General features: G+C 46.8%; 1 protein-coding gene across 2 annotated transcripts in view; it reads right to left on the bottom strand.

Annotated features, from left to right (window-relative positions):
* Positions 1-908: 908 nt before the first annotated feature.
* The window catches only part of MARCHF3 (membrane associated ring-CH-type finger 3), a 144,342-nt gene continuing 131,872 nt past the window's right edge, over positions 909-13,378 (bottom strand). For both annotated transcript variants that reach the window (XM_061150873.1, XM_061150874.1), the window contains exons 4-5: positions 7,994-8,203; positions 909-1,856 (exon numbers count right to left, since the gene is read on the bottom strand). In XM_061150873.1, the coding sequence (XP_061006856.1) occupies positions 1,698-1,856; positions 7,994-8,203 (369 nt within the window). In that variant the 3' untranslated portion in view covers positions 909-1,697. The remainder of the gene's footprint in view (positions 1,857-7,993; positions 8,204-13,378) is intronic.

The following is a 13,378-nucleotide window of genomic DNA, read 5'->3' as shown; positions in this document are numbered from 1 at the left end:
TGAGACGTATATTACTGGAATTGAAGTGTCGAAGTGCAGCGTGGTGGGGAGGAAATCTATTGTCACAAGCCATAAAGCACATCTGAGTTTTGCAGCGGAAAGCAGCACAGCTGTTTCCCTCCCCAGGCAGCACGGGGAGCGGCCTGCGAACAGAGGGCTTGGCAGACAAAGGCGACACCTGCATGGCTTGATCAGTCTGCAGACGAAATTGTTACCCTCCTCACTGCCTGCTCCTTTGCATTTCCTGGAGCACAAGGCAGACGCTGAAGTTGATAGTCACAACGTGGGTCATGTTCTAGAAATCCATATTTTAAGCATTCCCCCAGGGCTGGGCTCCACCTTCTCTTCAGGGCATGTGGGTGAGTGGGCGGATGGGAGCCTGAATGCCACTGTGAGCAAGTGCCTTTCCCCGGACTCACATCTGCTCCCTGGCTTCAGTGGACACCCAAATGCAGGGGAAGTCTAGACCTTTTACACCTTTTACACTGTGATGGATAAAAGAGGGAGTCCTTAGAGGAAGCCTATTTCAGCCTGTGACAGAATTGGCTCATGGTTGGGGGAAGGCACCGCATGGGGCTCTTTCGAAAATCAGACAAAGGGGTCTTAGACTGCTTGGACAGGCTTTTTTTTTTTTTTTTTTTTGCTATATCTACCTGTCAAGCTAGAAATTCAGCAGAGCAATGGGAGGGCTAATTGATATGCAAAACAGGTCCAGAGTTCCTAGAAATGTCTAATGATCCTCCAATTCATTGTGAATGCAGAATTAAGACCTGCGCTAAGTGAAACGGGAGTAAGAACACCAACCTTTTTGCTTTCCCTTCTTTTTATCTTTCCTTTTTCAAATCGACTTTGGGAAATCTCACAGGTTTTATGATTAAAAAAAAAAAATAGTATAGCCATCAGTGGGGTTTGTCTTTCACACACTGGGTATTTATTATTAGAAAATAGCTTCTATCAGCTGTCAGTACCAAACAAGTTGAAAGGAGCGTGCTTCTCACCATAAATTGTTTTTCTCCTTAATGAAGTTTAAATAAACAGTTCACTGTGGGGAGAGTTGTCACGCCTTTTTTTTTCTTTAAAAACTGAATAATTAAATGGATTTTAGTACAAAACATCCTTCAAATATGATTTGTCCTGCAGTTATGCTGTCCCCTTGAGTAAGGGACTTGGAAGAGATGGAAAAGACCACTCAAGCTATCAAATTACCCCAAATAATCTACAGTAAAACCTGGGAAACAAACCAATGAACCCAAACAAAACCCATTCAAACCAGGAAACCAGTTTTAACATTGGCTTTTCAATTTTGATTATCATCTAAGTTTAATATATTTATATATATATATATTTATATTTGAAATAGTAATAAAAAAAGGAAGAACTGAATTGCATCCTTAGCAGGACAACCTTCCTCACATGTGAAAGAGGTGTTCAGAAAATTCCATATAGTATCTGCTAAATAAACATGTTTGGCAGCTTAGCAAATATCATATGATTGCAGCATCCATGATTTGAAGTCAAAGAGCATTTGCTTTCTTCGGGCGGAGTCCGTTGGTCAGGGCCATGTGATTACATGGCTCTGGATGTTCTTCGACCCACAGGCTTGAGGAAGGGTTTGGGGGTGGCTCAGTGCATGGCCCCAGTGCAGAAACTTCCAAACCCCAGACAACAAATCAACCAACCAACCAAACACACAAACATCAAACAATGGTTTCCTTTGAGTTCCTCTTGACAGAGTGGAGGCCCAGCAAGGACTGCTGGTTGGAAGGGATGTTGACAGACTTTGGAATGAGGAGAATCACCCTCTGATTGGTCCGACGCCACTCATTGTACAATCGGCAGTGGTACCTAAACGACACCTGGGGTGGGGAGAGGAAGACAAGAGAAGGTTTCAGGTCACGGAAGCTGGTTATCAAGTCAAACCACCCATGTGCCATTTAAAACAGTTCCAAACATCAGTACAGGCAGGCAAGAGCCTGGGCAAAACTGCTCTCACAGGTAGATGTGGGCGGAGTCTGAGGTTCAACCGAAGGGCACTCGTGCCCTGAACACAGGGGCAGGGCTCCCCTCATGCCTCTTCACACTGGGTCAAATCATAGTATTAATAGGAAATGACGTTCCTCCTGAGTCTGGACTTATTTTCAGAGTAGTGGTTTGGACCCCAAAGGAGAAGAAAGCTGGTTGGGGGCTGTGGGCAGAGTGGGTACAGTGCCAGTCTTCACGCAGCTGTGGGGCTAGGCAGTGTGCCCTTTTGGTCATTGAGTTTCTCTCTGTTAAATGAGAGGGATGTGAGGGCTTCACACACCCTTCTGTAGGTTGGATACTGCACAACTCAAAGGACCCCATTCACGGTATGACAAGAAGGGCACCCTTGGTACTGTGACATGGACAACCTGCACCACTGTACTTGGTAGCCCCTGTGAGTGACCCCCATTGCCCCCAGCTCCATGGCTCCCAGTGGAGAAGCTTCAGCATGGGCACCAGCTCCCCCGAAGAGTTTTTCCCGAGCCATCACCTGCACCCACCTCAGCATGGCATCAGTGCCCTGTACACCACTGCCCTTGTTTCTCCCTCTCCCTGCCCTAGAAGCATCTTGCTGAGGGCAGGGCCTTCTGTTGTATTCATCTTCGCATGCTCTGCACCTGTCACAGTGCCTGGTGCTTAGGAAGCTGCTCAGTTAAGTTCACTGAGTGAATGGATGAGTGAATAAATATCCTGTACCTCCTAAATGCAACACTGCTTTTAGACTTGGGCCTCTCTTCCACAATACACCACAGCACGCGCAGTAAACGCATCATCAACTGTGACACAGCTGTGCCCCCAAAGTGCTTGCTTCTTGAGTAAATATACTCGAATGAGGTGCTTGCTTGCTTCTATGGCTTGCTTTGAAGAAGACTGGAGAAAAGTGTTTATCAATTTGCCCAGGAAATTCAAAGAATCAATTCTTCTGAAGATGTATAAACTGCCTTAAAAAGTGGAAGTATAGGTTCTAGGTTGAGTATATCCAGATGTCTAGGTGAGCACTGGGGAAGAAGGCGCCCATGACCTCAGGATGACAAATTATTCAAGGTACAGACTGTATTAACCACCTGGGGTAGGCGAGTCATGCTGACCCTAGGACAGGGTCCCTGTTGGCCAAAGTGGACTGACCCGATGGTTTGAGCTCAGTGTTTCTGGAAGAGAATGCAGGCTCTTGATCAGAAAGGGCTTGTTTGTCTTCAAGGAAGGATCACGAAATCCAAGGCCACTCACTCAAATTTCTTAGGGTAGAAAGCAGATACCACAGACAGAATGCCAGAGAGATTTCAGTATGAAAATATAAGCTTTTAAACTCACACAGATGTGCTTTTCTCCAAAAGGCTCTGAACATGCCAGAGTGGATCACAGGTTTTGTTCTGTTTTGTTTCTCTTTTTTTAAAGCTCGATTCTCTTGCATCTGTTCTGTCCTGCCGCTGCCTGGTGCTACTCATGAATGTAAGAGGCAGGCTGGAAAACGTGCTGATCAGGGCCAAGGGCAGGGAAGGGGTAGGAAACAGACGAGTACTAGTGAACAGCTGGGGCAGTACAAGAAATCTGGAATCTGGAAATATTTCAGGAAAGCTGGACTTGAAATCGAGGCCCTCCGTCGGGATGGTCATGAACTGCGCGTGCTCAGTAAGCGCAGGCGCAGCGGCAGCTGCGCGCAGTAAGCAGCAGCCCGTGGGATGCCTCGTTTGTAAAATGTGAATAATGATATCAGAGATAATGCATAAAAAGCCCGCTGCACAGTGCCATTGCCACATGTTAGTGTTCTGGGCCTATTATTTCTGGCGGGTTAAATCTGAAAAGAAGATAATTTTGCAACACTCCTTCTCAGATACAGGAAGGTGGGGGGGGGGGGGGAAGAAAAAGAGAGGTTGGGCTATTTCCTCTAAATCCTTGCTCTCAGGGTGGCCATGAAGGATGCATCACCTGGGAGCTTGTTAGACTATAACAGTTGTGGGCTCCACCCAGACATAGGGAATCAGAGCGTGCATTTTAACAAGATCCCCAGGTGATTCACATGTACATTCAAGCCTGAGAAGCACTGCTTCAAGGAACGCAGGGAGTCCATGACTTAGCAGGTCTCCCAGTTCCTTGGCTGGGAAGTACAAATATAAGACCCACTTGTTCAGACAAACAAATGAGCCCTTACTACGCGTTCATCTATCTTAACTGCTGTTCACCACCACGGTCTGCAGGCGAATTCAATCAATAAGAAAGCATCATGTGACGATGACGCTGCGTCGGAGATAATGAAGGTAGGCGCGGAGCACAGGGATGATGGGTCTGCAGTTGCCCTGCGTAGTTCTGGCTCTGGGCTCTAAGAGCGCCAAGACACTCCCTTCCCTCAGGTGGAACAGAAGAAGAATAAGACAGGTTTGATTTAGAGAAACAAAGAGGCGGTGCCGCAAAAGGAAAGGGGAGCACAGCTCAGTGACCCCAAAGGGGCCTGATATAAACCTATTTTGAAGGGCAAGAGAATCAACTGTAGTGTGGCAGGGTTGCATATGCAATAAAGTACAAACTGTTAAAACACCTGAAAAAAAAAAAAATAAAATAAACACCATGAAGGTAAAAAGAAGCTATTGCAGTAGTAACACTAGGAACTTCATTTAGATATTTATTAAATTTCTGAGGTTTTAAAGAAAGAGGAGGAAGGAAGAGCACAGGGCCACTGTTCTAAAAACTACTCTTTATGGGATGGGTTTCTTGAAGTGTCTTCACTTTTTTCATCCAAAGGCTATTTATTAACCTCCAGCCACGGGCAAGGTCTGTAGAGAGTTGCAGTCACGTGCATGGCACACAGAGGGCTGGCGCCTATTAGCATCACTTCTCCCTGAGAGGCTCCCGTGGTGACTCAGCGGTAAAGAATTAGCCTGCCAATGCAGGAGACATGGGTTTGATCTCTGGGTCGAGAAGATCCCCTGGAGAAGGAAATGGCAACCTGCTCCAGTATTCTTGCCTGGGAAAGCCTATGGACAGAAGAGCTGGTGGGCTACAGTCCATGAGGTCACAAAAGAGTCAGACTCAACTTAGAAACCAAACAACAATAGCTCCCCAAGGGAGGTGACTGGCTGAGGCCAAATGTTTGCTGTAAAGTCATGGCATGATTTGGGAAATCTCATTAGGCATTTTGATTCTGCCCTTTCTCTTTGGGGTTCATGGTGTGACTGAAGCATATGGATGATGCCAGGGCTGTGGAAGTTGTCTTCCCAGAATGGGGCCTGACCTCTGATCTGTGATGGTCCTGTGGAAGACAAGAGGGTGGTGAGGGGCTGAGTCAGCCACACCGGGTCTTGCCGGACACCCTCAGGGTGTGTCTGAACCCACCGTGAGCCTTGCCGGGACAGCATTCTGTTCAAGCTTTCCCCTCTGTAAAGAGAATTTAAATGGTTGACCCACGGCACTGGGAGTCAGCCAGAAGGGCTGGCTCATTCATTCCTTTCGTCTGGTGATTTAATCAGTTGCCACTGAGACTCAGTAGATGGCAGAACCTCCTGGGGGGGCAGTGGTCACTGCACGTGGGTACTGCTACACCCGGCTAATGCAGATCTATGTGGACACTTTCTGAACTCTTCACGTGGACTCAGTTCTCACCTACTCGTGTCTGTCCGCGGACTTCAGATGGTTTTGGCATGCACAGTGATGTTTCTGGGGCACCTCTTCCCTCCAGCTGTCCGGGTGGAGGTGACCGAGGTCTTGGCCACCTGGGTGCCAGACACCTGTGTGTCCGAGCAGCGGATTCCAGAAGGCAGAACTCCCTGTGTCTGTCAAGCCTGGCCCCGTGGAGGCGCCGAGCCCCAAATGCACCTTCGGGCGAGGGTCCCTCTGACAGCGCTGGCGAGGCCCTTCCGGGAAGGTTCCTCCGGGGAGAGCCGGTCTGGGACTGACACCGTGTTTGTTTATCTAAGACATTTTCACAGCATATTCTCCTTAAGTCTGACAGCTTGTTTACAATGGGTTTCTGCTGGAGGGCAGTTTCCAAGTGCTGTCAGCTTCTGAATTACGGCTCTTGCCAGGTCCGCTCAGTACAGCATTTAACTGGGAAGGAGTTAGTCTAGATTCAGTAACCTATCACTGAGCTGTGGCCACTGCGGGTTTTTCACATCAGGGGTGAAAAAAGCCTGTCTTTCCCTCCAGTTGCTCTTCGCTTTATGGAGGGGGGAGGGACAGTGTGAGATGGGGGAGCCCAGCAGCTGGGGGAAGACAGCCCATGCCTCTGCTGAGTGCCCGAAGTTATCCCACCTCATCCTCACAACAGTTGACCCAGGGGTCAGCAGTCCTTTCCTCAAGACTGTGCATAAGGAGAGGGATGATCAGAGAGGTTAGGGACCGTGTTTGAAGTTACACAGCTATTCGGATGCTAAATCTTGGGTTTAAACACAGAGCCTTTGGATTCTGAAAGCATGTGCTTTTTTTTTCCCCTTAACCACGTAGCGCTGCCTCTTGGCAGCATTTCTGGAGTGAAGTATGTCATCAGTCTTCTGAGAGAGCCACTCCAGGTACCTTTCCCACCCAAACCTTCCTTTCACCTGAGATGAGAGATGAAACAGGATAACATCCATTTTTCTCTAGGTAATCTTCTTTCCTTTCCTTCTTTTTGCTCACTCCCTCATCTTAGACAGTAGTGGACAGACAATTTAGTTTCTTATTTCTAATCCTCTTCCCACAACACTGTCCTTGCAGCTTCTGAGTCAGCCTGATTGCTTGATTCACAGTGAATCAAGACACAGTTTAGAAGCATAGATGTTTAGAGGAGACAATAAAAGTTTTGGTTGAGGGCTTTATTAGGCTGGGAAAATGAATGCCTCCCTTAACCAGAAGACTCCCATAAAGTTCCAAGCACCGGAAACACTCCCTATTTACCCAGGCTCAAGTCACGCCCCTTTTACTGAGACCGAAACGCATTCCCCCACTTAGCATCTGGACCTCTCACCTGAGAGGAGGGACAAGAGGGAAGTGCAGGGAGCGGGGGGTTGTTGTCAGCGTGGTAGGGATGGCAGCTGGTGGCCAGGGCTTGGGATGGAGGGAAGGGAGCAGGTGTGAGCAGCGTAAGCGTCACACGCTGACACTGTGCTGCAGAGATGGGAATGGGACAGCCTAGACAGGAGAGACATATTGAATAACAGCGGAGCGTGCTCAGATTAGAGATAAGCAGGCACATGCCGGGAAGCAGGGGGCCCGGTGTCTGAAAACCTTCTAGAGGACGATGACATTCTTCCCTGCAGGTCTCACAGGGAAGCGTCAAGAGAGAGCAAATGCTGCCCCCTCTTTGTGGGCGCTGCCAGCTGGCACCCAAGCAATCATGAGGTTAATTAAAACAATAAAAAAACCCAGAGAGGGTTAAAGTCTTTTTCCTTCTATCTATCCAGCAGGAACACTTATTGGGAAATGGTTTTTCTTTAGTGGCAGCTTCTCAGCTAGATGAATTAGTGGTTTTATGGGCAGCAGAATCAATGTCCCAACCCAGAATAATCAGCAGGCGAAGTGCATCTCCTCGTCCAACAAAGACTTTAGGCCTTGTCAGGACGAAAGGAGAAAATAACCAGCAGGAGGATTCATGATCTGTGCGGGCAGCAACAGCAACAGTGGCCAAGCACGTCATTCATCATGTACATCATATACTACAATCCTGGCAAAAGTGAGGAGCGTGAACAAGAGAAAGAAGATGCCAGGCCTCTGCTCACAGAGGAGTGCTTGGCTGTGAGAGGGGAGGAATGCCCAGGGTGTATGTCTTTGACGATGAACTCTCAGAAGCTGGGGCTTTTTCTTTGCTTCATCTGCTCTTCCCAGCAGTGCACATACATGTACACATAGACACGCACACACACCCCCCGAATCACTATTCTCAGCACTTAAAGGTCTGTGTGCTCCCAGGCAGGTGAGATGAGCTCCAGACATGTGGGAAAGCCATGTCAGCCGGGTGCTGCCAGCTCCCGCCGGCCGCAATCCCCGGGCCCCGGGCCATACTTACTAGTGTCCAAAAGAGGTAAATAGTGAAGAGTGCAACAGTGAGTGCAATCAGTCCGACGGCCTCGAGCCGACTGCTAAAGTGCAGGTGGTCCACGGCGCCCCGCAGGCAGAGCCAGCCCGAGATGGTGGCCAGCGGGGTGATGAACAAGAAGCACACCATGTCTCCAAACAGAGTCCGCTTCTCGTGCTGGGGCCCTGGGTTTCTGAGCCACTGCCGGGGAAGGGAGACAGAGAAAAGCAGGGACAAGGTTAAACACACCAGCGAGGGGTGCAGACATGCTGCTCTGAGGTTGTGTTTGTCTTCAGCATCTGGAAAAGGCACGACCTGTTCTGAGATCACATGGAAGGAGTAAGGGCTCATTCCCAGCCCTGTCCCGTCAATAGTAGTGATGATGATAATAGTAATAATAATAAAAGCATCCTTGCTGTAGATGTCCTGCTGGTTTTGAAAAGAGTTCAAGGATTACTATTATGAATCACAGTGACCCTGTGGGGAAGGCAGAGAGAATGTTACCTTTGAAAGGTAGTTGAGGTGCAGGAAGTGCTGTAATTTCCTGTGTCTTGGCCCTGGGAATGTGTGCAGGAAAGGGTTAACTTACCAGGCCCACGTTGTGCCCATATTGCTCAAATCCTGCACATTTCCAAGACCTGTTTTTTTAAGATTGGCTCCTAAGAAACGAGCTCTGAGTCCTTGTAATACTGTGCCTGATAAGAGTGTTTTTGTATGCCCGAGGCCTTGGGCCACATGGTGCCAGGGTAAGCAGATGGTTTATGCCAACGGTGTCACTTATGCTGAATACCTATTTTTGCTCCAGGGGCGGGAGTCTGAGTAGCTGAGGTCTTTCACGTGGGCACTGCATATCTTACGTGACTGACCCTAATAAACACCCTGGACACCAAGGTTCGCGTGAGCATCCGTGGCTGATAATGCCTTGCACATGTTGTTATAAATCATTGCTATAAAAATTAGGGACACCTGTGTGATACTGCTGGGAAGGGACATCTGGGAGCTCGTGGCTAGTTCCTCCTGGACTTTGCCCCAGCACCTTCTGCCTCTGTTGATTTTAACTGGTATCCCTGTGTTGTCATTCATTGTAGCCATGAGTATAAGAGCTTTTCTGGGTCTTGTGAGTCCTAGTCAGTCACTGAGGGTGCTCTTGGGGAAGGAGATTTACCTTTACTCCATGAACTCCATAATGCCCCTTCCCTTATATTTTAGGAGCCTGGATCTCCTATTTAGGACTGTCTCTGACATCTTAGACTTTCCTGGTGGCTCAGACGGTAAAGCGTCTGCCTACAATGTGGGAGACCCAGGTTCGATCCCTGGGTCAGGAATATCCACTGGAGGAGGAAATGGCAACCTGCTCCCGTACTCTTGCCTGGAAAATCCCATGGACGGAGGAGCCTGGTAGGCTACAGTCCACAGGGTCCCAAAGAGTCAGACACGACTGAGCGACTTCGCTTTTACTTTCTGACATCTTAATTGTGCTACCATTTTGACTGAACCAACCCCCAAAGGGTGGGGAAAACATCAGCTTGTTGAAAGACTAGAGATGAGCGTTCCCGCAGGACAGGAACAAGGCTGTCCTCCCGCTTGGGGGTTTGCTGAATGTCTGCTGAGATGTCTTCCGCAATCCATCTAGGAAAAGTCATGCTTATGTGTTGGTGTCAGTGCATATTGGTAACAAGGCCAGGTTGCTTTCCTTCAGATTGTCATGGAAACATGCTCAAGTACTTTCTCATCTCACTACCCCATCAAGCAATGACAGAGGCCAAGGAGTCCAAAGAAGGAGTCAGGTGAGGTGGGAGAGACGCTGGCTGGCTGTCTTCCGCCTCTTCTCAGGGGCCAGCAGTGCTGTGGGCTGCAGAAAAGTTACCCCAAGGGGCCAGCACAGTGATTCCTACAAAACCATTGGTGGGAGGGAAGGGACCATGACAGGGGAGACTGGAGAGAGGGAAGGCTATACTCCAGGGCAGACCCAGAAGACAGGGAATCTGCAAAGAGGGTGAGGGAACAGAGGAAAGAGCTGTGTATAGGCCAGCAGAAGCCTCAAGAGGTGGAAGGTCAGAAGGACAGAAGGCAATTCTCTGTTCAAGGAAGCAGCAAACTTTCCTTGAATGTTTGCCTGAGGCAAATAGTGAAGGACCCCAAATGCCTAAATTACCCCTTTCCAGTGACAACTCATTTTTTAAATTAATTAATTAAATGTATTTGGCTGTGCCAGGTCTTAGTTGTGGCACGCACAACCTTCGTTTGTGGCATGGGGGATCAAGTTCCCTGACCAGGGATCAAACCCTGGCCCCTTGCATTGGGAGTGCAGAGTCTTAGGCACTAGACCACCAAGGAAGTCCCTGACATTCCACTTTAAAAATGGCTGAGATGCTGAAAGAAGTCACCTCAGTTCAAAAGTGGACCTGAATAAATATTAAAACATAGATAATGGGGAGTTGGCTTGTCTGTGAACATAAACACAGTGTTATAAAAATTTAATAAAAATACCAAAACGATCTAGTGCAAACAGTATTAACCTCACTACATGTTGTCATGCTACCTCAGACATCTCAGCAGCTTCAAAGAAATTCAAAGAGCTCTTAGTAATTAATGTTTTCTTATCTAAATACTGGCAATATTTCTGTGAAGTGGAGAGCAGAAACGAGATACAGTTATCCCCACTTTACAGAGGCTCAGCAAGGGAGAATGACTGCTCCGGGTGATACTGAGAGGGGATCAGGGTCTCTCCACTCTTGTTCAGATGTCCTGCCAGTGAAATATTTAAAAACTTAAGTGACAAGGCATTCGGAAATCCAGATTCTTAAACACTAGTGCTGACCTAGCAGTAACCTGACTCCCCTGGTAGCTTAGATTTTCCCAGGAAGCAGATCTGGGAAGCTGGGCTGTTTTTCTCTGTGCCCCCACTTGCTGGAACACAGTGAAAGTGAAGTCGCTCAGTCGTGTCCGACTCTCTGTGACCCCATGGACTGTAGCCTACCAGGCTCCTCCGTCCATGGGATTTTCCAGGCAAGAGTACCGGAGTGGGTTGCCATTTCCTTCTCCATGGAACAGAGTAAGTTCTCAATAAATTTGTGACAAGTATGCAGACAAGCTTCCCTCATTGGCTAAGACCCCCCTGCACCTCCCCAGCTTCTGTTCCTTGGGAATTCTGAACATGTTTTCTCAGATCTAACTTAACACTTTATGTGACCCTTGACACGGCTCATTGAAATGACTCAGGTATGCAAGGAGGTGATTATGGATCACTGCAGAACTCTTCCTGATGCACAATAAATTGCAGAGGCAAACTAGAAATTACTATTGTTTGTTCCCAGTTTCCTATTTTCTAATTGTTCTTTGACCTTCTATATTCCTAAAAAATTTCCGGGTCATTTTCTATGTCTATGACCACCAGTACCTAGATTCTGCATATTATTAACACTATGTTTGTTTTTTTTTTTTTTTTTTTTTGCTCACTTTACTCTTTGTGTTGTTTGTATGAAGTTCTTTTTAAAAAATTAACTACTTAACTGATTTTTGGCTCTGCTGGGTCTTTGTTGCTGCACCCGGGCTTTCTCTAGTTTCGGCAAGCAGGGGCTGATCTCTAGTTTTCATTGTGGTGGCTTCTCTTGTTGGGAAGCACAGGCTGTAGGCACGCAGGCTTCAGCAGTTGCAGCACGTGGGCTCACTAGTTGTGATGCCTGGGCTCAGTTGCTCTGAGGCATATGGGATCTTCCCGAGGCAGGGATTGAACCCATGACCCCTTCTTTGGCAGGCAGGTTGTTAACCACTAGCCCGCCAAGGAAGCCTGGTATGAAGTTCTTCAAACAGGTCCTGTTATGTTAAAATCTGTGACTTCTTCAGAACCCTAAGTATAATTTATCTCCCACAAATGCAGGCCCCATGAATAAGACCACCAGCAATATCTGTGGTTGAGGAAAAATTCGCCCTGTGCCATGCTAAGACCCTCTGCTAATGTGTCCAAATAAGTTCATACAGCATATTTAAACAGAGTTTGTAACAGAATGTGATTTTGTCTCAAGTTCAAGCAATAGGGGATTGTCTAAATACAATATGGCATTTTCTTAAAACAGACTTCTATGGAGTAATCTCAAGTGATAACGTATATTTTGTATTTACTGACATGATATATTGCTGAACAAGAAAAGAATTCTACTAGACAGAATTACAGTATGATCCTATATGTAGTGATATATCTACATGCACATGAACATTTATACTTACATAGATGTAGTGAATTTACATAGACAAAGACCAGAAGGATCCTAGCAAAACAGTTGCTATTCTTGGTAGTGGAATCAGAATGGTCTTTAACTTTTTTCCTTTTTTGTGTGTATATTCATGTTTTTCTAAAATGAACATGGATTACCTGTGCAGATATGTACAAAACATCCAGAGAGAGAGAGAGGGAAGGGGGAGGAGGGAGAGAGATGAAGAGAGAGGAGGAAGTCAGGCAAGGCAGGTGTTTAGAACACAGCAAACTATAGCAATAAAATAAACTGAGTCAAGTCTGGGGCAAGCCAGTGCTAGATATTTGGAGTTTTTTGTGCAATAGCTCACTGAGTCTTCACAATAACCCTGTGAGGCAGATCCTAATATTATCCCCATTTTACAGATACAAACACTGGGGAACAGAATTTAGCAATGTACCTAAGGATAGATAGCAAGTGTTGAGAGTGAAACCAGCCCCTTACTGTTCTGACCCTTGCTTCCCATATTTATGTTTTCTTTCTGCTCCAAATGATATTTGCATGTGTGCATGAGTGTGTGTGTGTGTTTGTGTGTGTGTATACACCTGCACATGTACACACTAGATGTTTTGCAGATTTTCGGCTAGGTGGGATATGGTAAGTCCTGCTGTTTTCTTGGTACATCACATAACTGAATGGTTGGCAGGCCAGGATGTTATCATGGTAACTTTATAAAATTTGCTTAGGCTGCTGTTCTGTTCTTTGTTAATTCTTTTACCACGCCACAATATTCTGGGTGTTTAATCTCAGCTACATTATCATGCATTTTAGCTTAATTCATAATATGCAAAAGACTGATCTCAGTTATTGTTCAATTGTATTTCTTGCCTTTTATATGTCTTCTGCCTCTCTCTTACCAGTTATACTTATTTAACATAAAGTATTATCCCTATTCTGTAGTAGCATCTTTGTGTCCCAAACATTCAGTAAAGAGCAGACAGAGGCAGAACGGCAGGTTTGTTTGTATGTCGTCTTCCCACTGACCTGAGGTGGCCCTTGCCTTTATATCACTGGCATTTTATAGCACATTCAGCATTCAGAGGCTGAATGAATGACAGTAACTTATGTTTACATGTTAACTCAGACCTTACAATATGCCAAGCACTATCTCATCTGCTACATG

Source organism: Dama dama, chromosome 9 (genome assembly GCF_033118175.1).
Source record: "Dama dama isolate Ldn47 chromosome 9, ASM3311817v1, whole genome shotgun sequence".
Classification (NCBI taxonomy): Eukaryota; Metazoa; Chordata; class Mammalia; order Artiodactyla; family Cervidae; genus Dama; species Dama dama.
This window is presented reverse-complemented; position numbering and strand designations above follow the sequence as displayed.